The 27,478-nt window shown below is 36.2% G+C and overlaps 1 protein-coding gene across 3 annotated transcripts in view; it reads left to right on the forward strand.

The window, feature by feature from the left end:
- Positions 1-27,478, forward strand: part of LOC135198051 (protein crumbs-like) — a 199,131-nt gene that overhangs the window by 148,714 nt on the left and 22,939 nt on the right. For 2 of the 3 annotated variants that reach the window (XM_064225441.1, XM_064225442.1), the window contains 8 exons: positions 9,725-9,800; positions 10,326-10,558; positions 12,491-12,729; positions 13,272-13,459; positions 15,407-15,552; positions 18,460-18,756; positions 19,332-19,457; positions 19,743-19,889. In XM_064225441.1, the coding sequence (XP_064081511.1) occupies positions 9,725-9,800; positions 10,326-10,558; positions 12,491-12,729; positions 13,272-13,459; positions 15,407-15,552; positions 18,460-18,756; positions 19,332-19,457; positions 19,743-19,889 (1,452 nt within the window). Of the gene's footprint in view, positions 1-9,724; positions 9,801-10,325; positions 10,559-12,490; positions 12,730-13,271; positions 13,460-15,406; positions 15,553-18,459; positions 18,757-19,331; positions 19,458-19,742; positions 19,890-26,536; positions 26,570-27,478 lie in introns of all 3 variants that reach the window. The other variant, XM_064225443.1, reaches the window with a different exon arrangement.

Raw genomic sequence — 27,478 nt, forward strand, 5'->3', positions numbered from 1 at the left:
AAGTCTAGCATTTACAGTAGTAAACGTACTAACCATATATTTGGGAACAATCAATATATGGTTAGTACGTTTACTACTGTAATATATAATATATAAAACATATATATATTATATATATATATATATATATATATATATATATATATATATATATATATATATATATATATATATATATATATATATATATATATATATATATATATATATATATCTATTATATATATATATATATATATATATATATATATAATTATATATATATATACATACATACATATATATATATATATATATATATATATATATATATATATATATATATATATATATATATATATATCTATATATATATATATATATATAAGATAATTATCACATCGAACCGTGATTCATTTACATATCATTCGAGCTACAAATGTCCATTAATATCTAAATTCTCTTCTACCTCGGAAGTTGATAATTTTCATTTTCATGATTAATACCGAAGGGGAATATTTTAGTTGATAATAATTTTGTCCCCACATGGGATCGAACCACCGTCCAAGTGGATGGGAACGAAATCAGGGCAGACAGTGATGCTATCAATTCAGCCATGTGAGAACGAAATTATTATCAACTAAAAAATTCCCCTTCGGTACATATATGAAAAATATATATATATATTCTATACTTTATATATGATATTATATATATATCTAAATATATACTATATATAAAATATATATGAGTAAAACTATCAATATATATCGTTCGTAAAATAATATGTATATATAATATATATATGTGTATCTAGTTATATTATATATTAATCTCTATATATAATTCTATAAATAAATATATAAAATGTAAAATGGAAAATCTATATAATATATATATATTCTATAATATATTATAATAAATTATATCTATATATATCTATTATAGAATATTATCTTACCGTATATATATATAATATAATATATCGGATACTATATATATCTTACTATATCTGATAATTCTTACATATATAGATCTATAATCTAATACTCTATATATATATTTCTATAATCTATATATTATAACCATATGAAAACATCTATTTCTGGGGGAAGACCCGTGTCGCCCGGTGAAATGTTCCTATAGCACTCATTTCTAGGTATAAATAAATACTAAATATACCAGAGAAAAAGGCCATATGGAATGCTGGGGTTACTACCCCCAGCTCGCTCACCCTCATAGGGTGTCGGTATAGCACAGGGGCGAGTGGAAGCCACTACCACAGATACTTTGCCAATTAGAAATCTCCTCTCAAAATCCCTCTCTAGAGAGGTGCCGTTACAACGTCTCTACCTTCCGCTCGTTACTACTACCTCTGCCAGAAACCCTCATTCCTGAAATACGCACCCAAGCTTGGGCCAGCTAAAGGGTGGGTAAAAAGGAAAAGAGAGGGATGGGTTCAGCAGGCGACACAGGTCTTCCCCCAGAAATAGATTTTTCCTTTGTCAAAATTCCTTTTCTGGGTTTGACCTGTGTCGGCCGGTGAAATAGTAGCAGAGAATTGGCCATACAAGCTTGGTAAATAAAAAATTTGTATGAAAGGAAAATAAAAATTTTCTTAAAATTATTGTTTTAATAACTAAGGTAAGAATAGCAAATTACAAATGGTAAAAAAGCACCTAATATGACCAAATCCATAATATCCTGGGAAAAAACAACATGTAATGAACATAAGACAAATATAATAATGAACTATGTACATGTACAGGAGTGGGTTGATGAGCAATCCAGTCTGGAACATAAGGCAGAAAGGCAGGGATTACAAGCGAGGCAGGTAGGTGAGAGTGAGTACCAAAAGATAATTAATAGCAAAATAATAGAATACAGATATAGTTACGTAACTAGGCTGTATCAGGGGAGACAAGCTCTCTGCAGCCACTGTCGAATATTTAAGAGCCTCTAGATTTTTCAGATAATGGCGTTTAAATACTGTCGGGGATTTCCAACCCGTATATTTTTTAAGATCCTTGATGTTCATGTGATGAAAATAATTAACTGAGGTAGCCACTGCCCGGATATCATGGACATGAGGGACTGAATCCGGATTGGCTTGTTTAATAAAATAAAGAATTTGTTGTCTGATTGCCTTCAAGGAAATGGTTCCACCTTTCTCTCTAATAAAAAGAGGATCTGAAGACCTTTTCGAGGTTCTGCCTAGATAAGATTTTAATGTAACAATAGGACATAATGATGGGTCCTGTGGGAAAGGGACAATCTTCCATGGAGACCACCTATTTTGGGGTCTTCATTCTTTGCTAAGAATTTCCGATCTGGAGAGAACAGAACTTCTCCTGACGGGAGGAAATCAATATGATTTGGTTCTCTAGAGAGAGCCGACAGTTCAGATATTCTGGCGCCTGAGGCCAGACTCATTAAAAATAATGTTTTCCTGAGAAGGGATGTATATGAGCATGATTCGTTATCAGTATTTGAAGCCAACCTAAGTATGTCATTCAAAAACCAGGAGATCATGTGAGGGCGCTCCACCGGTCTCAGACAAGCACATGCTCGAGGGATAGACAAGAAGTATGAATCTGTTAAATCAATATTAAAGCCAAACTGAAATATCTTCCTCAAGGCAGATTTAGTCGTAGTAATGGTACTAGCAGCTTTTTCGAACAGAGTTCTAAAAAATGAAATTGCCAGATTCGTAGTCATCTTCTGGACATCTGATTCTTTTAGAAAGATGGCTAGCTTCCTTACTGCTGAATCATACTGCCTGAGTGTTGATTCTCTTTTGCCTGACTCCACGAACAGGGTGTTTAGTGGGTCAATACTAGCATCCTTTTGTGCTGCAAACTTCATGAAGTCCATAAAGTTAGGGCATTCAGAATTCTTGAGGAAGCTGACACAGTCCGAGTTTATACTATTTGAGTCAGTTTTGTGTTGGGAATCCGTCTGGGATGGAGTTTCAACTCTAGTAGAAGAGGAAACCAATTGCTCTTCGGCCAGTTGGGTACTACCAATGGTATCTGTCCTCTGAAAGATCTGAGTTTGTGTAGAACTTCAATCAAGAGGTTTATTGGCAGAAATAGGTAAATCTTCTGCCAATTGTTCCAGTCTATGGACATTACATCTGTGGCGTGAGCCAGAGGATCCAAATTGGGAGCCACATAACACGGAAGTTTGTGATTGGACTCCGTGGCGAACAGGTCTAACTGAAGGCCCGGGATTTGTTGGTAAATCCAATGGAATGATTTTGTGTCCAAGGACCACTCCGACTCCAGCGGAGTTGTTCTGGATAGTGAGTCTGCAATGACATTCCGTACTCCTGCCAGGTGAGTAGCTGACAGGTGCCAATGATGTTTCATTGCCAACAAAAATATTGCAATCATCATATGATTTATTTGGCTCGACTTGGAGCCTCCTCTGTTTATGCAATGAACTATCACTGCGCTGTCCGAGACTAGTCTGATATGAATGTTCCTGGCCGGAGTTAGTCATTTCAAGGTCAGAAAAATGGCTATTGCCTCTAGTACGTTGATGTGGAACTGGCAGAATGTTGTCGACCACGTTCCTTGAACCTTCTTGTACTGAGAGTAGCCCCCCCATCTGCTCAGAGAGGCGTCCGTGTGGACTATCAGAGACTGCGGGGGAAATTGTAGTGGCACTGATTTGGAAAGACTCCGGACTTCTGTCCATGGGCGGAGTCTTTTCCTTAATATTGGTGGAATCAAGGAGATTTTGTCTCTGAACTTTTCCGCCAAACCCGATTAATATCCTTCAGTCTGGCTTTCAACAGAACATCTGTTATTGAAGCAAACTGAAGTGAACCTAAGATTCTCTCTTGGGTACGACGAGAAGCCCATTTGTTCTTGAGGAATTGTCTTGTAGCTTTCGCTATCTCTCTGCACTTCTTTGGCGTAAGAGATAGTTTGTGTGTGGTTAGGTCCCATTGAATTCCCAACCATTGAAAGCGAGACGCCGGAGTGAGACGGGACTTTTCCTTGTTGATCTGGAAACCCAGGTAATCTAGGAATTTTATTACTTTGGCTGTTGCCTTTCAACATTCCTCGTCGCTGGTTGCCCAGACGAGCCAGTCGTCTAGGTAAGCTACCAACATTACCCCCTTAGCTCTTAGTTCCTGTACTACTGTTTGGTGAATATTCTGGGCGCTATGTTGAGCCCGAACGGCATGACTCTGAACGAGTAAGCTTGTTTTCCTAGTTTGAAGCCTAGGTATGGAGAGAAATTTCTTGCTATCGGTACATGATAGTAAGCGTCTGTAAGATCGATAGAGGTGGTGACGACCCCACGGGGAAGTAAGGTTCGCACCTGCGAGACGGTTAGCATGCGGAACTTGTCGCATTGAATGTATGAGTTGAGACGGGACAAGTCCAGAATCACTCTTCTTTTGTCCGAGTCCTTCTTCGGTACACTGAACAAACGTCCTTGAAATTTCAGGTGGCTGACTTTCCTTATTGCCTTCTTTTGAAGAAGGTCTTTGGCATAGTCTAGAAGGTCTGTCGTTGGAGTCTGATGAAAACTGACTGGTGGAGGAGGCCCTTTCTTCCATTTCCACCCCAGACCTTTCGATACAATACTGTGGGCCCATGTACTGAAGGTCCAATGGTCCCGGGAGAGGTACAGTCTCCCGTCCACCTGCAGAGACTCATTGACTGGTTGAGGTCTTACTTCCTCTGCCTCTAGAGCCAGCTTTCTGCCAGAAAGCACCTCTGGCTCTGCTACCCCTTGCGCGTCTCTTAAAGCCTCGAAACGCCCCTTGTGTTTCAAAGGAGGCGTTGAAAGCTGGGGAAGTTACAAGGGCAGCCAAACTCGAAGGCTGTTGAGTTGGTTGACTCTGCAGTTGAACAAACTGCTGTTGTCGCTGTGCCTTAGATGTTGAAGGCTTGCTTATCTGGGAGACAGGAACTGCTTGTATCACTGCTTGAGACTGAGAGGTCTGGAAAGGCTGATACTTCCTAGGCCTCTTCCTACTTTTGGATTGTGGTCCGGGGGTCTCGAACTTCCTTTTGAAGGGAAGTCCCCAGTGGACACAAAATTTCTGGTTAGCTCTAGCCGCCTCACTGAGGACGCTGTTACCACGTCCTCTGGAAAGAGGTTGGCACCCCATATCGACGCCTTTATGAGCTTGTTCGGCTCATGCCTGATGGAGGCATTAGCAAAGACATGCTTCCTGCAGGCTCGTCTAGCCACTATAAAATCATACAGGTCCAATTGAAAAGCCTGCAGCAGCGACTTCGTCAGAACCCGGAATAGAGGCTCATCTGCAAAAACAGTAGCCGTCAACTCTGCAGTGGTGACCGAGTTAATTGACCTGCTCAGCCTGCATCTTGCTTCGAATTCCGCCTTAATCATGGAGTCTGGAATTCTAGGCAAACGTTCACTGAATTGTGTGGATGCACACTCCGGGTCGAGTTTGCCCACCGTGAACGTTGCCGGAGCGCCAGCCCAACACTCCAGGTCTCCGGGAAAGAGCAAAGAGGTAGCCTCCGTCTCTTTTAGCTGAGGCATGGTTTGTCCTCCATTCCGGCTTGCAGTGTCAATTCTGCAATCTTAGATGTGCAAGGAGTCGGGACGTCATCCGGCGCTACAAACATGGTATAGCAACCTTTGGAGGCGCATTCTCTGAGCCCAGTTCCGCCCCCACCGGAGTGGGCAGCAGCGATAGCATAGAAGACGGAAAACAGAGCGGCGGGAACAACGGTACGTAGAACTCCGGTGTATACATCCTGGCGCATGTGATGGTAGACCACACTTCGCCGGACATACCAACAGAAGCTACATAATAAATTTCTTAATACTACTAAGCTCTGAATGTCTCTGCCTACTCCGGAATCCATAATCTCGTTATCACAATACCTAAAACCCGGCGGGGTTGGCCTGATATGAGCAGAACAGGGAAAATAGGTAAAACCTAAGCCTGAGTCTGATCGCAGCGGAGAAGAGTAGCAGTTCCAAGTCAATTAGAAACGCAGCTCTAAGCCTAGTTCCGCCCCCACTGGAGTGGGGAAGCAGCGATAACACTAGAGAAGTACGAAAAACAGAGCGGCGGAACAGCAGTACGTAAATTCCGGCATATAGCCTCCTGGCGGGTGTGATGGTAGACCACACCTCGCCAGAAAACACACAGGCCCGGAGACATACCAACAGAGATAACATAATCTACTAATCCCCCAATCTCCTCCGACTAATCCCCAGGCCCGAGCTCTACACTCTAGCTGTCGTTCATCGGTAGGATTACTTGGGCAGCTAGCTAACAAAGCAGCGCCGGAACGAGTCCGGGAATGGGGTGGGGGTAGGGGGGGGGGGGGGGCGAGTGTCTGGAGGAGAGTGGACGAGTCGTGATCGCCTGGCCCACAGCAAGAGATCAGTGAAAAGAAAAACCACTTCTCGGGAATAGCCGTTAACTAGCCTACCACTAAAGGGGGCAGAAGACGGTAGCTCAACTGACATCCTAAAGGGGGCAATGGCCCAGGCTACACCCAACAAATTTAATTCATAAAATAATTAATGAGTAATTACTGGAAGTACTGACAAAAAAAGGGGGGGGGGGGAGAAAACCGCACCCAGCTAAGATCCCAGCCTAACCCTCCGAAATCGGTACAGATCCGGTCCGGTAGGCTAGGATGGCTCCTATAAGGAAGTCACGAAGAGGACGCCTAGAACCTAACTCAACCCTCCAAAATCGAATCTTCCAATCTGGTTAGATAAGACAGGCCTAGGCCCTACAAACATAACAAGAGAGAGACTCTCTAGTCCTGGACCACCCTCCAAGCAAACATATCTGTCTGGTTGGGTGGCGGTAAAAGGAGCCACTAAGGGTGGTGGGATATACAGAGACCGCCTAGCCTATCCTCCAAAACCTAGCCTAGGTCTGGTCGTATAGGCCAGGGTAGGACATCGCAAAGAACTTCCAACCTCATCAAATAGCAATACAAGACTATATCGAAAACTAAACTAGAAATATACATGCATGAGTACCGCGAATGAATGAGGAATCTTCACCTCTAAAAATAAACTGGCGTACCGCTAGGCAAGCCTAGGATGCCAAAAACACAATACTCGCGCATAATGTTATGAAGCATATCACCGTACACACAAAAGGGAACCAACATGCTCCTGAGGGACTGTTGATAACAAAAAAGGCCCTAATAGGCGAATAACGTAAGACAAACCATAAAAAACAAAGCCTCAGTATACATCAGGAGCGAGACGGGCCCTATAACAGGCTAATAACGTAAGGATAAAACCTTAAAAAACAAGGCTCTCAGAATTCGTCAGGAGCGAGAATGATGAAAAAGAATACGAAAACAGTAGCCTATACAGTGAAGTGCTAAACGTGGATAAAATACACCTCGAGATAAAAACTGAAATAATCGCGCACGCCGCCAACCATGCACCCAAAATGGCGGATTGCAAGAGCATCATCATACCCGGCTCCCCAGAACAAGAGACTTAAAATAAGGGCCAAAATTGGATGCATTGTTGCCCCAATGTGTTCAAAAACGATAAATGGAATACTCAACTTAGATGAAGAAGCTTGTTGCTCGAAAAAAGAAATGATGCTTCGCAGAAAACACTTCCTGGGAACAGCGAAAACGGCGCGTGCAGACACAGTGAGTGCTATTACAGGAATGAAGGTTTCTGGCAGAGGTAGTAGTAGCGAGCAGAAGGTAGACGTTGTAATGGCACCTCTCTAGAGAGGGATTTTGAGAGGAGACTTCTAATTGGCAAAGTATCTGTGGGTAGTGGCTTCCACTCGCCCCCTGTGCTTATACCGACACCTTATGAGGGTGAGCGAGCTGGGGGTAGTAACTCCAGCATTCCATATGGCTTTTTTTCTCTGGTATATTTGGCATTTATTTATACCTAGAAATGAGTGCTATAGGAACATTTCACCGGCCGACACAGGTCGAACCCAGAAATATATATATATATATTTATATATAATATATATATATATATATATATATATATATATATATATATATATATATATATATATATATATATATATATATATATATATAATATATATATATATATATATATATATATATATATATATATATGTATATATAATTATATATATAATATATATATAAATATATGTGTGTGTGTGTGTGTGTGTAATAAAAAGGAGCCCATATAAATGCCAAAATATAGAAAGCAAGTACTATATTTCAGAGACTGCTGTCTCTCTCTTCAGGTAGGTAATTAATGAGAAAACTTACAGAAAAGACTGTATTTATACCAAGATATCCATCCATAGGTTTTACTATGTCACCCCCATGATAATTTCTCTTTAATAATCTTAAGCGTTAGTTGAAGGAAGATTTTATCTATGATACCTGAATCTCAGGTGCCCTTTGAGTTAGGCATAGCCAGCAACCTATTCTTAAGAGCCTTACAAATTTGTTCCCCAGATTTCCTGGAAAAGGAATTTGAACTAATTCGTAAGCAGCTTTTGTCTTTAAGGTATCCTGACCATATAACTGAGAAAGTGATTCATAAAGCAAACATAATTTTCTGCCAACCCCTCAAGACAAGACGAGAGAGACACGCAACAATAAAATAAAAATCCCACACCTGGACCGGATTAAGAAGGTGACCCTGACTCTCAGAAAATCTAACCCTTTTGCCTTTATCTACCAAATACCTTATCGAAGTCCCTAAATAACGTCCAATAAAAGACAATCCCTAAGGACACAGGAGCATACAAAATCCCATGCTTGGACTGTGACCTGTCTTACATCAGTTTCACAGGGAAATCACTTCCCCAGAGATTATTACAACATAAACGGTCAGTTAGTTATGGTCAACAGAGCTCAGCTATTTTTAACTATATAATTAACCATAACCACAGAATAAACTGGAATTTGTCATGTATAATTTATAGCAGTAAATGTCGGTACAAAAGCCAAATGATAGTCGGCCTTGATTAAACAAAGACAGATAATGAACATCTCAAAGGGTGCCTAAGATTCAGATATCACTGATAAAATCTTCCTTCAACCAACACTAAAGAAGATTAAAGAGAAATTATCAGTAGGGGAGGAGTGACATAGTAAAAGCATCTACCTGTGGATGGATCTCTTGATATAAATAGAGCCTTTTCTGTAACTTTTCTCATTAATTACCTACCTGAAGAGAGAGACAGCAGTCTCTGAAATAAAGTACTTGCTTTCTATATTTTGGCATTTATATGGTTAATAGCACCGATAACTGGTTAATGGCACCTCTGTTAGGTATGTTATGGTGCCATAACTCAGTTATCGGCACCGATAACCAAAACCAGATCATTATGGCGCCATAAATCGCTGATTTTACGGCGCTAGATAATTGTCACAAAACCGGATCGCCATTAACTGAGTCCGCCAATAACCGGGGACTACCTGTATTTTATATATAACTTATATATGGTATTATATATATATATAAAAATATATATATATATATATAATTATATTATTAATTATCTAGTTAACTTGACTTATTATAACTTATCAGTAGTATTTAGTTATGGGAGACAACCCACTTGCTTTGATAATAACCTTTGTTAAGATGTACCATTACCTTATCAGAACTGGTAGCTGTGAAAAGAAACCCTCTTTCCTTACAGAAAAAAAATAGAATTTCATAGTTGAAGTTTGTTACTTAATTAATTACTGTTGTTGACAACTACTTGAAGTGATTTATTTGTAATTATGTATCATCCAAGGTTACACTGGGAAACGTAAGCCTTCTTGGAACAGACAGTGCCGTGATTGTGGATTTTGCCTCTATAATAACCAATGGTAAGTATTTCAATTTTATGTTAATCATTAACTGTCTTATTGTTTACTTATCTTTATCACCTAGTTTTCTTGGATGTTTGTATAATGACAAATATTGTTCAGCTTATCTTATCCATGGATATTTTTACTGTATACTACATAACCTGAATTTACGTACTTTTCCTGTGTAAAGCCGTTATATTGAATGTTTTTTATTGGTTCTTTGACATAAATAGCCTTACAGCTTTTGTTATTTGGTGGCTTCCTGATGATTTGTGTATTTCATTTAGTATCTGAGCTAACATTAGCTTAATTTTCTGTGGTGATACAATTTGTAAATAGTGAGAATAACCTTACAAGACTTCATGAGCATAACTATTTTTAGTTTAAATTGTATTAACATGTTCAGATAAAAGCTGTTCACAGATAGCAGGTGACAAACTGAGTTAATCCAACTACTGTAATATATTTATAATCAGGCTGCATTTTACTTGAATGATTTGCTTTGATGTTGCTGTTAATAAAATTTACTTTCCTACGTTCTAGGTCAGGTACAACTTGGTTCCTCTCATACTTTACCTACATCTCTGAGTTTGTTGGACCCATCACTTGTTATATCAACAGCTACACCAGAAAATGCAATAGTCCCAGAACAGCCACATGTACCTCAGGTTTTCAGAGGGTGTGTTGGAGAGATTAGAATTCAAGGAATCCTAATGCCATACTTTTCTGAAGCTGAACTCATTAATAATACTGCTGCTAATACTTTCAGGCTTGAGGTAAGTTTTACAGTAACAGAATTGTGATTTAGTGAAAGCTATATAATGAATTGATTTTCTCATTGTACAAACTAGTGATCAAATTTAAATCTGCAAAGTCACTTGTTATTGTATGTATTTATATTATATAAATATTTTACATAAACAGTGGTACCTTGAGATACAAAATTAATCCGTTCCAAGGCGGCCTTCGTATCATGAGTTTTTTGTATCTTGAATCGCATTTTACATGTAAAATGGCTAATCCGTTCCAAGCCCTCCAAAAACACTCCAGTAAATTTCATAATAAAGCTAAATTGACCTATAAACAATGAAATACTACAACAATTTGGACCATTCAATACCTAACTTAATACGTACTGCTAATATGTACTACATAGTACATACCTGTAAATAAAGTGTATTAGTGTACATGGTATACAAGAAATACTGTACGTACATCTGTACGTATGTAGTAAAATGTGGAAGCTTACCTTTCGAGTGAGGCTATCTCCGAAAGTGGTGACAGAGGAGGAGGACAAACGGCAGATACATACACTTTACGAAACACAAAAAAATGTCAGGAAAACATAAACTAAACTTTACGAAACACATTAACAAAATTGTAACACTTAACTTTACAAAAAACTTAAAATTAAATTTTGTTTGTCTTTTTTATTTTTACATTTTTTTTTTTACTTTTTTATACTTTACGTATTTTACAAAATTTCAATTTCTTCACCACCGAATGGATGCCAGTCCATTTACGGAAATTTTCGAACCACCCATGAGAAGCCTTGAACTCTGGGGTTGCCGTCGATGTCCCCTCTCCTCCGTTGTCTTCGGCTTGGACAATCAAATCGTCGAAAATAGCGCTGGCCTTCTAGCAGATTGCCGTCTCGGTTATCGTATTGCCAGCGATTTCTTTGTCCTCAATCCATAGAAGAAGCAGCCTCTCCATTTCATCATGCACATGGCTCCTCTTGTTGGACAAAATAGTCACGCCCTTGGAAGGTGTAACTGCTTTGATGGTTTCCTTCTGCTTAAGGATAGTGCCTATCGTCAACGGATTTCGGCCGTATTCCTTAGCGATCACACTCAACCACATGCCAGCTTCATACTTTTTATTATCTCTATTTTTGTCTGCACAGAAAGCATTCTCTTCTTTCCGTGAACTTCAGCAACTTTCTTGGGACCCATGACTATACTGTACGCAATTAAGTGATGTAGTATACTAATTAAATTCTCACACAACGAAATCACTAACACGAATTTTCGTTAACAAACGAAATCGTATATGTGAACGAACGAATTCCGCGTGCGTACGATAATGCTGGTGAAAAGCAAGGGCTGAAGAAGAACTCCGCTACATACGATGCATGATGGGATCATGGGAGAGATGCTGACCAATAGGAGAGCAGGATCTTATGGCGGTGACTAGCATCAGGAACCAATGGGAGAGCGGGAGGATGGTGGCGAGTCTACTCCGTTGGCGGCGCGCGAGTTTTAAAATTTTTATCGGTGGTCCAGGTGAATTTCCGACTTTACAGCAACAACCTTTCGTATCTTGAACAATTTTTGTATGTAGAGCCACAAAAATCTTCGTATTTGCTTTCGTATCTGGAGTTTTTCGTAAGTTGAGCCTTTCGTATCTCGAGGTACCACTGTATACATATATATATATATATATATATATATATATAATAAATACTATATATATATATATAAGTAATGCAATAGAGAAAAAATGAAAAGATGAGAAATTGAGATCTTTCAGTCTACACAGCATTTCTCATCTTTTCATTTTTCCTCTGTGGCATTACCTTTATTTATACATTGTATCACATTTTATATATTTGTGAACAAGTTATTCATATATATATTATATATATATATATATATATATATATATATATATATAATACTGCATTAATTAATTTTTATTTTTCTTAGGAGCAAAATAACCTTGCAATTGGTTGCACAGTATGTTTCAACCACGAATGTCTCAATGATGGATTCTGTGCAGATCCTTCTGAAATTTACACCTGCTCTTGCCTCCTTGGATTTGAAGGAGAGCAATGTCAGATAAATATTGATGAATGCATGGGAAATACTTGCACAAATGGAGCTACCTGTGTCGATGGAATCAATCAATATACATGTTCATGTATGCCAGGATATACTGGCCAACAGTAAGTATGCAGTACTGTTGATTTTATTCTTAAAACTAAGTTAGTTCCTTAATTTTTCAGATGACATTGACAGTATAACTGAACAAAGTCAAGATTATTTTTGTAAAAACTTTTAAGGAAAAGTTAGTTTTTATAATTTTCTGTACACAGGATGCTTAATGGATGACTGTTTTGTCCTATATGACCTAGACCTGTAGCATCTGTTATGTTTTTAACAGTGCAATTTCTAATACCTAGCATTACTTGCCATACATATGTACTGGTTCCGTTTGTTTTTATCTTCCTCTGCTTTCGTTTAAACTATTATTATGTACCATGATTTGACAAACTATACTACTTTATAGAGATTTTACCTCTACCATTACCTGTACTGTACTTTTATGGTCATCAATAAGTTCTCCTTTTATGGAGTAACTTACCATTTACAAAAGTATTTTACCACGTTTTACTCTGGCTGTTCTCATATGCTTGTATTTTTTATAATTCCAGATTATTTTTCATGTGAATATGCTTTTGTTTACCATAGTGCTTTATTTTTGCAGCTGTGAAGAAGACATTGATGAATGTGCTTCTTCTCCATGCAAGAATGGTGGAATCTGCCTTGACGAGATAGCACTGTTTGTTTGCCAGTGTCCAGAGGATTTCATTGGATCTACATGTGAAGAACTTAAGATCAAAAACTGTTCGAATAACATGTGTAAAAATGGAGCAACATGCAGTGATGTTTACAGTAAGTTAATGTCTAAAACTATAGGATTTTATGTCCTTAAACTTCTCATTTTAAGAGAGCATACAATAAAAATGCAAGATTGCTATTGTAGAGTAAAATTAGCAAAATTTGGGTGATGAATATTTAACAAACCAGCCTGAGAAGAGCTTTTATTAGGCTCAGAGGTCTGGATTAACTAATCCTTTTTAATAATAACAAGAAAAATCTTTTCAAACTTTTATATATTTATACTTCAAATGTTGTTAATGGTGAAGACACTGCTTTGGGAATTTGAGCTTTTAATTTAAACCAGATTAAGAATTACAGTGCATCCTTGACTTACAGCACCATCGACTTATGGCAATTCACTCTTACAGCGCTTTTTCAGTGCCGTTAATGGCATCTTACAGCGCCGAACTTAATGTCGCATCACGTTACAGTGCCATTGACGGTGCGAACAGCAAGAATAGGCATCAAGTTAAGATCAGTAACTTGGTGCAACTTCAGTTACTGCGTCATAACTGAAGTTACGGTGCTGTTATAACTGTTAAAGCAGTGTTAATATTAAAAAACCAACTTATGGTGGAAATCAACTTACAGCATGGCGTTCGAACGGATTCCCTGCCATAAGTTGAGGAGAGACTGCAATAATTTATCTCATAATCTATATATAAGTTATTACATATGTGTTGGCCAAAGCTTTGTAGCTTGCATTTATGAAATGGAATACTTGAGATATTTTGGCCTTAAAGAAAAGATTATTATTCTCATTCTGTGCTATACGTATAGTAGTATATACATACTATGATTATTACTAAGCACTGAACATGCAACTGTTTACTAGTCTAAAAAATGTATGTAGTTTTGGGGTAATTTATACCAGAGATTTTTTCATATACGAAACAAACCTTAGGTCTAACATTAGGATAAATCTTCTAGCCCCAGCTGGCAAGGAACTATTGGGATCTGTGCTTCATCATCAACAACCATAAACAACACTAATCTCCATTTTCAAGACTGGAGAACTAAATTTTAAACATAAAAAACTTTGACATTTTTTTCCATACATATAATTAGGACAGAATTTTTGCAGAAATATGATTTACTCCAATTTCTTCTCACTATTTCACTTCATGGCAGAATCTTCATCTTCAATACCGATAAACTACACTGATATCCATTTTGGGGACAAGAGAACTGAATTTGTAAAGTTGAAAAATGTGTAATTTTTTCTATATGGGGATCAGAAGAATTTGGACATAATTTGTTGTATAATTTGATTTCATATAATTTCTTTTTATTTCACTCTATGGCTGAGTCTTCATCATCAAGGTTTATAAACAACATTAATCTCCATTTTGGGGACATAGAGAACAAAAATATGACATTTTTTAATCAATTTGTATTTTTCATAACTGACAAAAATTAATTCAAAGTCATGTATGGTTATACACATTTGCAATAGGTTACAGCATAATATAGCTAGCTTGCTTGTTTCATTAGGCCAGATATTATGAATGATGCCCTTTTTCAGAGTTCACAAAAATCCATTTTTTTTTGTCAAAATTCAAAGAACTCACAGAATATGCTTTATTCTGCATACTGCACTGCCTCCACTCATTTTCACAATGTATGTAGCATGTGCTACACTCAGCATCCCATGTTTCCCATAATTATAATTTTCTTCATAGATTTCTGTAGATCTTGAATATTAAGTGCCTAGTGGGATTTTTTATGTCCACAAGAAAGCAATTTGTATTTGTAGGTTTGTGTTAAAAAAACTAGAGAAAACTAATGTTATAAAAAAAAAATGTTTGTAATAATAGGTATAATTTAAGCATAATAATAGGTATAATTCAAGCACCCTAAGATTAATAATGTTCTTAGTTTGGTCTTTAATACCCTTTCAGGTTATCATAAGACCAAACTATCCATGGAAGTGACAACCATTTTGCTTTTAAATTTCAGATCCTCTAACAGGAGTTGCTGACAATTATAACTGCACCTGCCCATTTGGTTATTCAGGAGTCAATTGTGATGAAATTGAAGATTTTTGTACTCGTAGATCAATCATGTGTGATCATGGATTATGCACTCACACTTTCCACGGAGAGGTAATTGTCAGCTACACTGTAGCTTATTGCATCAAGTCTCATAGTTTGTAAGTTATCATCAGTCAATACAAAGGTTTTTATTGTTTGGTTAATTTCTTTATTATTATATTTAGAAATAAAGAAGTTTTTGCAGAATATTTTGAGTGATTTCTTCACAGAAGTTAGAATTAAGAGTTTTCCAATGTTATGATTCTTCTTGGTTTTAACACATGGCCTTATGCATGCATGTATCCAAATTTGTGGTTACTTTATTTCAGTCTTGTGTTTTTCCCACACATATTACCTCATAATTAATTTTTTTTCACTAGTAGGGGATAAAATAAAATCCCTAATTTTTTTTATATTACCTCATAATTAATTTTTTTTCACTAGTAGGGGATAAAATAAAATCCCTAATTTTTTTTATATTTGTTTTAATCATATATTTTTCTATATATTTTTCTTCAAAATATATAGAATTACGGTTTGGTATTAGATCTTGTATTTTTTCTCATAATGTTTTGCCTAACCACATTTTCTGTAAGCAGTGATAATAGTTTGACATACCATCATGCTTGTAGTAACAGTTATGCATATTCCTAATATAAATTGAACCTCAGTGTATTCCAAAATACTTCAGTATAGTGTTCATAGTCAGTCAAAGCGAGAGGTTCTGACTCTCCTACTGCAAGTCAAAATATGCCCTGAGCATTCAACAACCCTATGAGGTTTCCTGATGTAAGTTCCTAAAGGGAAAGTTTATAAGATAAATTTTAATGTTGATATACTTATGCAGGTTGGCCATCACTAATTTTGACTAGCACAATTTAAAATTTCTCAGGTCACCACAGAAACCTGCCATGACTGTTGGTGCAAGTATGTTTGTACATACGTACCCTACGCACATGATTGCATTTATCTTTTGGTTTATAAAAAAAAATAACAAAAATGCAGTAAAAATATAAATGAGAATATCATATAATATAAAAATTAAGCATAATAATATGAAACCAAATTAATTTTAGGAAGTTCTTCAATGCCAGTGAATGAATGTATGAATACATATATATGTACTCTACACACGTTTGCATTAATTTTTTGGGTTGTAAAAATAAAAAAAACAAAATAAAATATAAATTTAAAAAATCATAAGCGTAACAACATGAACAAAACAAGCTATAGCAAGTTCACTGATGACAGCGTATGAGTTTGTGTATTCGTACGTACCCTACGCACTTGTGTTTATCTTTTGGGTTGTAAAAATAAAAATGAGAAAATAGAGTAAAAATATAAATTAGAATAATATAAAATATAAATTTAAAAACTCAAAAGCATAACAACATGAACTAAAACAAGCTGTAGCAAGTTCACCGATTACATCAAATTAATTTATGTGTTCGTAAGTACCCTATGCACATTGCTGCATTTATTTTTGGGTTGTAAAAATAAAAGTGAGAAAATAAAGTAAAAATATAAATGAGAATAGCACAAAATATGAAAAATAAGCATAACAACACGAACCAAAACAAGCTGTAGCTAGTTCACCAGTGACAGCAAATGAGTTTGTGCTGCGTTCATACATACCCTATGCACACAGTTGTGTTTACCTTTTGGGTTGTAGAATTTAAAAAATGAGAAAATACATAAAAATGTAAGAGAATGGTGTAAAATATATTTTAAAAATCTTAAGCATAGCACAGTTCAAAACAAACTGTACCAAGTTCATCGACACCAACGAAATGACGAATTTTCCAAGACAATTTGTATTTTTCATAGCTACAAACCTGAGGTCTTAACATTAGGATAATTTCTAGTGCCTAGCTGGATCCGGTTAAAACGCAGATGAAAGCAAGGAATCTTGTGAGATCTGGCAATGCATGCGTATGACGGGTGAAGAATGGTCAAGGACCATGCATCTACGCCACTGCGTCAGTCTTTCTTTAACCGCCTGGGGGAGAGGTCATAATACTGACCTCTCTCGGCTTTTACCCGGTTCGCTGCCCGTTTTGATTGTCTGTGTGTGTATATGCTGTTATTTTGGAGTACGTTTTAACCGGATTTAGCTAGGCGCTAGAAATTATCCTATTGTTAAGACCGAAGGTTTGTTCGCGTATGAACAATGAGTTTGTGCATTTGTACGTACCCTATACAGACTGTTGCGTTTATCTTTTGGGCCATTAGAATACAAAAAATGACAAAACACAGTAAAAATATAAATGAGAATATTATAAAATATAAATGTTAAAAATCATAAGCATAACAATATGAACCAATATAAGCTGTAGCAAGTTCACTGATGCTAGCAGATGAGTGTGTGCATATGTACATCTCCTACGCTCATGATTGTGTTTATCTTTAGGGTTGTAAAAATAAATGTGAAAATACAGTAAAAGTATAAGTAAGTATAAGTTAAAATATAGAAAAAAATTCCAAGGTGAAGATGGGAATCCTGACACCCCTACACCTTAAGACGTAAATGAGCTTGGTTGCAAATTCCAGCTCTTTACTTGGTAGTGGCAGTGATGAAGTTTCTTGTGTAAGTCAGAAGAATTACATGTTTTATTTTGCCTGTTCTGCATTAAAATTTCACTTTTATTTAAATTTAATGTTTCCTTGTTCTTTGTAACCAACTTCTAGTAATTTATAGGGTACTTATTTTAAAGGCAGAAGTGGTTAACTGTTGGGTCAAAATCACTAATCTGGCACCCTGCAGGTCCCAGTGATGCCGGGTTAGTGATGATCAACCTGTATATATGTATTTTTAATGTGTTACATCGTACCATAAGAAAATTGGTTAACAATATGAAAATTTTGAACTGTTGAAAACACTATAACAGACATTTTTTCCCTTTCTGTATTTTACTGTCTTCCTCATGAACACACATTTTTTGTCGAAAATTCATTCCTTCTTTATGTATTGTCTTACAGGGATGGGAGTGCAAATGTAATGAAGGCTGGGAAGGGACATTGTGTGAGGAACCAACAAACGAATGTATTCCGAATCCATGCCACAATGGAGGAACATGTCTTGATTCCCACTTGAGTTTTACTTGCAAGTGCCCACCTCAGTGGAATGGAACTACCTGTGAAGAGGATGTTGATGAATGTGAGCAAGAGACCTGTGATAATGGTGGGACATGCATTAATAAACCAGGATTCTTCACATGTGCATGCAGCGATAACTATTGTGGACAACACTGCAGGCTCCCCAATCCCTGTCAATCAGTGCGTAATGATTTATTTTTGTGGCTTCCTGTAATCTGAACATACTTTTGGTGGAAAGTTTTAGTTTTGTCTGCACATTCAAGTGTGGAGGTTTTTTTTCTATGCTTTGTAATCTTCCATGATTGCTTTTTTAAGGAAAAATTATTGCTGATCATCATCATGAATGAACAATGGAACTGATTTGCATGTAAATGGTATAAAAAGCAATGTAACAACTGCACAGATTATTATTAGTATTAGATAGTTTAACAGGACCACTGAGCTAATCTGGTTCTCACAGGATGGGCCCAAAGGATTTGGTTTTATTAATGATAAGTTTAGATTTTGTTATGAAAAAGGAATAATGTTCCCAAAAGGGCTATTGTATGCACAGGCAGTACCCAGTTATCGGCAGTCTTGGTTAATGGCAATCCGGTTTTATGGGGCTTGTCTAGTGCCATAAAATCTGCAATTTATGGCGCCATAACGGGCAGAGTTTCGGTTATCGGCGCCACAAGATGCTGATACTCAAAACCGAGACATTTTATTTCATAATTACCTGATAGAAAAACTAAATTTAATTATCTCTTTTACAGTACAACTGTAGTAATGATGGTCAGTGCATGTCACTGTGTGATGAAACTTTACCAGCTCATCAAAATAGGACAAGAGCATTCTGCGAGTGTCCTGATGGCTGGGGTGGTGAACACTGTCTTGATGAGGTAAAGCAAACTTATATTCAGAGTTCATATGTGATATACAGGATTTCATCAATATAATACGTAACTAAACACTGTATCCATAGTATCTCCTTAAAAACATTGTTTGTTGTGGAGGTTTTATATAGGAATGCTACACACAAGGAAATGGCTAGTGTATTGCCAAGGAAATCCATGCCAGAATTATAATAATAGTAAACTTACCAAAATAAATAATGAAAAAGAGTGCGTGCCAGTAAATTACGGTACTATTAATTTTCGTGTGTGTATCTTAAATTTTCTCTACAGGTCTTCCCATCTGATGTTGATCTTGCTATCATTGTTGGATGTGTGGTTGGATTAATGTTGATTAGTGCCATTGTTGGTTTGACAGTATTCCTAATGATGGCTAAGAAGAAGAGGCAAACACGAGGAACATACTCTCCAAGCAGACAGGTCAGTGTAATTTAGTTTTGTGTTAAAATTGAATAGCCGAATATATTGTTTTAATTTGCAAAGGGGCACACACATTCTAAAAGTTGTAAGCCTTCATCATAATTTTTTTTTTTTGCTTGGCTTGAATGTAATATTGGAAATGAACGACAAATAGAGTATTTAGGCTCGATAAGAATACAATTTCCCCAGTCAATAAAGACACGAAAGTTGCATATACTTATCTAAGGTACCAGGGTGAAAAATGAGAAATGATACATGATTTTTATATAGCTATTATTAATTTCCTTATGATACACTAATCCATTTGTAGGTATTTACCCTCATATTTGTTGATTTTAGAACTTAAGTATTTGGAAATATAAATTCCATCATTGAAGTGTTTATCATTCCTCACCACTTAAGTCATCTTAAAGTATTGCTGTAATGTAATGGTGCTAGCATTTCACACTGAACTAGGCTTGAGTTTAGTTAGGAAGTATTATAGGGAATGCTATTAGAAAATATAGTGTTAACCATGCAAAGTTAAGATGTACATATTTATGTGAAAATAACTTTGGATTGGAATTTTCTCAGTTGGAAGATTATTTTGAGTGGTACTTCTCTTCCCATTGCCTTTATTTCTGTACGCTGATAATTGTTTTGAGTTGGGTAGAAGATTACAACATGTATGCCACTAAAAACATGTATCAGTTATAAGCATGCTATAAGAGCATAAGTTTCCTTCACTTCAGTTATGTACTGTATTCCAGTGCCTGGCTTCAAAAACTAATCAGCATTCACATTTTTACGTCAGGTTTTCATGTATGGGATCAGACATAAGTTTTTATTATTTGTCCTAATTTGTACATTTTCTCCATGATCCTCTGGCATCTCATACCAATTGCTGTTTTAAAAGTACTACTTCTACTTTATAATTATGAGTAAGTTAATTTTCAATTATCTGCTCAAACCATCTCATTATTTGGGATCTTGTGCATTTCTCTGACCGACCCCCTGAACAATTCTCTTACAGTCTTTCTACTTCATTACTTCATTTCAGCCATTTTGTAGTTGAATATCAAAACCACAGAGGGAACTCATTTTATATCTAACCTAATGAAGAAAAAATCATCTGACATGTAAATATAAATGATAGTGAAGAAACCTTTTCACAATTTCCTATTTCACTATGCAGAGAACCATGGAACTTGTTCATTTCTCAATACTGAATCTACATGAAGCCATCTTCAGAATTTTAAAATTCACAGTACTCATACTATATTTTATTTAAAAATGCAATTCTGATTTAAGATTCATCACTTGGCTATTAAAAAAAATAGCATTAACATCTTGCCTCGTTAATTCAATTTCAGCTCTTTGGTCTGTATTATACATGATACATATTTAATTTTTATCCTAAAAAACTTTTCCCTACCTTCTACGAGAAGTTGAAAATGACTTATTTACAACCCCTTGAACTGCCTCTTTTAGTAGACAATCGTAAATTTTACCCAGTTATACATGTTTTCCTAATATATAAATTTATTTTATTTTGTAAAATTATAATTACAGCTCATACGATATCAAAACAGGTAAGAACTAAAATCAGTAACAATTTCTGAGCATATTAGTGGTAAAATATTTACGTAAATTTACCGAGATTGAAGAAGCAGTTACTTTTTGGATTATACATGTCTTTTCTAATATTTCTTTGCACTTTACTTGGCAAAATTACAATTACAACTGACATACTATCACAAAAGATAAGAACTAAAACCTATTGCAACCCCTGGGTATATTTATGACCAAATATATAATAAAACATAGAGAGAGAGAGAGAGAGAGAGAGAGAGGCAGTACTTGTTCCCTTGTAGTCAAGATTACAACTAACTCATGAGCTGCCTGCTTCTTAATTTTAGCGTCTAAAATTTGCCATTAGTGATTTATGGGCTAAAGAAGTAATGGCAACTCTCCTACTTCATTCCTTCAAATTGATGGCATATAATATTAATGCTCACCATGATTGTATCTGTCCACCACCCAAACCCTGTTATTGCTACCCATATGAGGGGATCCATCCACTAAGGGTTAAACTGCAATAATTGTCACCTAAAATACCCATGCAATGGGTTTTCTTCTGCGCTTGTCGCTTGAATCTTCTAATGCTCCTCAGCTACACAAAACCTAACAAATCATCTCTCTGAGACCCACCATGTTTCTTCCCAATGCTTCTCAGCCAGTGAATCTCCATTTTCCTTGTAAAAGGCGATGTCTCTGACATGTGCTGTGTGGTAACACATTCCAGAAACATAAACAGTTGGTTTGCTGATGGGATGATGGGATACTCTTACCGGTAGACCAGGAATTTCCTTCCACTTACCCGAACCATCGCTATTACTTCCCCCACTTCTTTTTTTTTTATACTGCCCTCTCAACACCTGTTTCTGTTTCAGTCCAATTTGTCCTCAAAGGTAAAAGAAATGCTCTACCTCCGGTCTCTGCCCATTTGCCATTGCTCTTCTTACACATTATGGAATTTTTAATATTTTGCAGTTTTGAGCATCTCTGTGAAACTTTCAATATGACACTGTTATGTGAGCATTGAATGTCAGATTTTATTTATAAAATCTATTGATCAGTCCTACACCAATGACTCTGCAAAGTATTCTCTTTGAATAGTCATAACAAATACCATGTGTCCGACACTAATAACGCTTCAGTCAGTGGGTATCTTGACATATCACAAGGTAGGGATGCCAATTACTGCTTGAAGTCCCCCAATATCATTTTTCCTTAATTGCATTTGTCAGTGCAGCTCACATGGTGCCTCTTCAGACCCAGGCTACCTTGTATTTACCTCATTTCACTTCTCTTGAGTCATGCTCTTCAACCTTTCTATTATTTCTTATTTACCCGTGTGGTTTTCTCCTAGTTCCACCTTTAGATCCTTTTACCTTATTTCATTTATTTTTTGGATCTCTATATCTTACAGTTCAGCCTCTCCTGCCTCTTTTTTTATGTCTTCATGATAATTCCCTCTTGTTTGGCTTGACAAATTGAATTTCATAAATCAATCAAAAACTACTTAAATGTGTGGCTTTCTTCTGTTAATTTTATTTTTATAGGTTCTTACATCAGTTCCTATATTTTTAAAACTTACTGCCCACAGTAAATCTACACAAATTTGCTGAATAAAGAATGCAAAAGTAAGCTTCAACCAAAAAAACACCAATGCCTCCAGGAACTCTGCAGAGTAGGTAATTATCCACTGTATCTTAGCGCATGGAGGGAAACTGTGTCTCAAGTTCCCCTGACTGGAATGCTCATATACTGTAGTCAACAAGACCAATCCATTACCGCTAAATGGTTGAGGTTGAGAAACCATTAAAAATTCATGTGAAAATGAATATGGGTGATCCTTAGCAGGTTCCTAACCCCTTGGGATGAGGCATTCTGATTTGGTAACTTTTTATTTACTCCCAGTTGTATCCTCCTATGAGAATTGGGAAGCCCATTTGATGTATTTAAATTCCTGGGGAGATGTCCCTCAAAAGTAATGAAAACTGTACCTTCAGTGATACACTCCTTGAAAAGTTGTCTGCCTATTCATACCCTTTCACACTGATGTGAGCTTCCACCCAGGAATTTATGAATCATAAATCATAATACTATATACAGGCACTTCGAGATCAAGATTATTGGTAGTTTAGCTTCTCCTTATAAAATTGCCCTGGAGACTTTTGTGCACTTGGGTTATTGCAGAAAATTCTTTAAAGCACTGTTATAGTAGCATATACTGTGGAAGCAGCAAAAAAAAGCATAAATATTCACTGCTATCATCATTATTAAACCATTCCCCACATATTCATGATACATGCCTAGACAATATAATGTCCATACGTAAATAAGGCTGAAAATAACAAATAAATGAAGGTTATTGAGAAACCTTAAACTTTACAGATATCTACAGCAATACTACATATCAGGAAAACTGAGGCAAAACCGTATGGTACTGTAAACTACAGTAGTAGGATACTTTGCGTCATCAGTAATAAGCTTTGCTAGGAAGACTGTTCCACAGCTTTATAGTAAAGAAAATAAATTGTCTGTTGCTGTAGTTTAACATTGTGGGAGTGTCAGCTGTTAATTTTAATTTACTAAGTCTGAGGTAATAACTATTTGTTTGCCAAAGGTAAAAGATTTTGGTGTCATTTTCAACATCTTAAAAAGAAGCGGCTTTGCCAGACATGTATGGATGGTATCCTGTCTGGCATGAATGTCTTTTTTTGTTGAAGAAAGGGTTAGTAGTTAAAATTAATTACTAATTGAAGCATACATATGGACACAATCACTGTTATCACTTCTGTGCTGATGATAGCCAAAAACTCAATGAAAAGTTTGAAATTCTTTGGTATATTGAAAGAACTAAGTGCTAATAACAGAAACATCTTATGAAGTACTGTATTAGTAACCTTGGCATATGAAGCATTGCCTTCTACTATGTTGTTTATTAAACTATGTACTATATGAAATGCCTAGCATTAATATGAATAGTAGTCATCTTGAACCTATAGACTATACATATCCCAGTCTCTAAACCTTGAAAACTAAGCATTTGCTGTAGATCCAGTGTTTTAAAGAAAATAGTTGCTTGAATTATAGTATTAAACTCCCAAATACCCATTTAGTTGTATCTGTGGCTGGTTAATGCAGTTCACTGTTCATGAATGTGCTGTTCCTTCAGGAGAAAAAATTCAACAAAAAACTTCATTTAAGTGAACATGATGACAGAAGTGATTCCTTGGTAATCTCAGTGACATCATATACGTACTACAGACCGTCATGAATGCTTTATCAGGTATGACTTGAATCTTACATCACTGTAAGGTAAAGATTTGATAACAGAAGTATTGTACCTGCTAATTCAAGTTGTTGACAAAGTTATTCCTTGAACAAAAACATGAGCTCACCACTGTACTATTCAAGTACAACGCAAACAAACTTTCAACTTTCATCAGCAGTTTGAGCTAAACTAGGTAATTAAAAACCCATGGAAAATATGTTATCCTAACTGATTTACATGGAACTGAACAAACATAATATTTGATGATGTTGATATGCTGCACAGCATAAAACTGCATTGGAATGGGAAAAACAGAATAGAATTTAGGCCAAAAGCCAAGTACTGGGACCTATAAGTTCATTTAGCACTGAAATGAAATTGACAGTAAAGAAGCTTGAAAGGTCTAACAGGAGGAAAACCTCACAGTTGCACTATGAATTAACTGTTAGGAGAGGAGGAACGTAAGATGGAAGAAAAGAGAATTTGAACAGAGGTACAGCATAAGGAATGAAAGGAGTTGCAGATAGGGGCCGAAGGAATACCGCAAAGAACCTTAAGTAATGCCTGCAGTGCACTGATGTTACTAACCCCCTACAGGGTTGGAATGATATAAAAAATGTATATCCCTCTGAAAACACTTTGGCTCAACAGTATTCTCTTTACCTCTTCCTTGAGGCATATTTTCCAACAGGGAAGGAAACCAAGAGGCACACTCCAAATAAGTTTGAGACACCAAACACTTTTAGCTTAAGCAAGCTGAACACACAGAATGAGGGTCATTGGCAGGTGTCGCCATAAAACTTGCACACAATAATTCTGTCATGAATTCTCAGGCACACCACAAACAAATGACAGGAAAGACCCCACACAAGCCATTCCAGCACAGCCATAATGCGAAACTGGAGCCATGGCTAGTGAGTGTGTAGATGGTTACCCATGAATCCTGCATAAGGGAGTCTACTGAATTGTGAAACCTTTTTTCAAAGATCAACTTCTGATTGCTCTACTACCTGGTCTTCTATTCTGTACTAAAAAAATGTTGCAATTGAGGTTCAGTGCTTATATTTATCAAAAAAAAACAGTATTGTATGTCATTTTTTCTTTTTCAATTTCTTCTATTAATTAACTTTACTTTTCATGCACTCACTTTTCTTACAACTTTTATAAAAGGTTATGCTCAATGAAATGTGACTGAATATTAGTAACTTCATACAGGGCAGGGGAGTTTGAATCAGAAACAGACACCATTGCAGGATAGCTTTGATAGTAGATATACTTTTTTTTTTATTAATATGAATGACCATACTTTAAAAAATTTACTACCCTTTTGTTAGGTAGATAAAAGAAACTACTAAACTTGGTGCTTTTTAAACTGGAATTCCAGCGACTAATATTCACACAGATTTAAGCAGTGAAGCTGATGACCACAAGCAATGCACCATTCTCCTCTGGCTCACAATTTTTGTCAGACTAGAGAGCACATTACTTATGAAGAATGGATAAAATATTAATCCATAATTTACTAGCCCTGCAGTGGGTTGATTTAGGTTTTCCTAGAGGAGATTCTATTACTTGTGGTTGCTCATAATGCCATGGTTATTAATTCTCAACTTTGTACTATCCAGTTGGTCCATAAAGCTTAGCACCTCTAATTAAATCTACATGTTCAGTAATCACTCCATCTTCAATAATTCTTAAGAAAATATAAAATTTCAACTGATGTCCATATTACATGGGGAATCTCTAAGGCACAGGTTTCTTCCAGGGGCACTTATTACCCTTTTTCTGGCAATTAATTCAGTTTATGGATGGTGTACCTTTTCAGATATCAGCAGATTAAGGCACGTATAAAATGAAGGTTTGTACAGAAACATCATAGTCTTATCATTATATGCATTATGCTTTTACCTCTCTCTATGAAGAAAATTTTCCCCAACACAACAGTATGGTGTTATGTGCACTGACCTTACAAGATTGACTGATTTTTTATAATTAAGGTTAACAGTTGTCTGCCATTTAGACTATGAAGGTTGAGTACTCCCTTGAACACACGTGTCATAGCATTAGAGTCTTTTAAAACCTTGGATGCAGCAAATTTTAAAAAATCTCCACATAATTAGTTTTACAAAATACTTTTATTAAATGGGTTATATTTACATACCCTCTTCAGGATGTCTTTGCCTTTTAAAGAAACAATCTATGCCTAACTGGTCTTGCAAATGTTGGCTGCTGCATAAAAGCCAATTGCTGTAATATTTTCCAGATTTTGAGACAATTGCTTTGTATTCTCCATGCATCCATTCCATTGCTGTTCTTTTGCCTGTAGGTGTTCTTTAAAAGCAAAGTACTATTCATACCATTAAATAGAAGTACATAATACTGTAACTTCCTTTGCAGTTCATTCATTTTCTCTGGGGGAAAAAACCACAGTAAAGTATTGAAATTATACATAAGTGTGAATGAAACTTAATAATGCAATGATTTACTTAATTAGGTAACTCCGTTTATGACATTGAAAAACGTTTTGAAGAAAGAAAATCCCAAAACAAGGAAAAGTAAAATTCTCTTGCAGAGCATTGCCATGGACCAAGAGGCATGTTTTGATGAGTAGTGCTCAGTGTGTGTGACTTGGCAACCTTAAACAGAGGTAGCATCAGTCCAATTTATCAACAGAAGTTGGGAGGACATAATGATATTAGTTAGAAAATCAATTGATAAGGGAATAACAATGATGATGACCACAAAAGGGACCATAAATTAAAGGAGA

This window comes from Macrobrachium nipponense, chromosome 21, assembly GCF_015104395.2.
Source record: "Macrobrachium nipponense isolate FS-2020 chromosome 21, ASM1510439v2, whole genome shotgun sequence".
NCBI lineage: Eukaryota > Metazoa > Arthropoda > Malacostraca > Decapoda > Palaemonidae > Macrobrachium > Macrobrachium nipponense.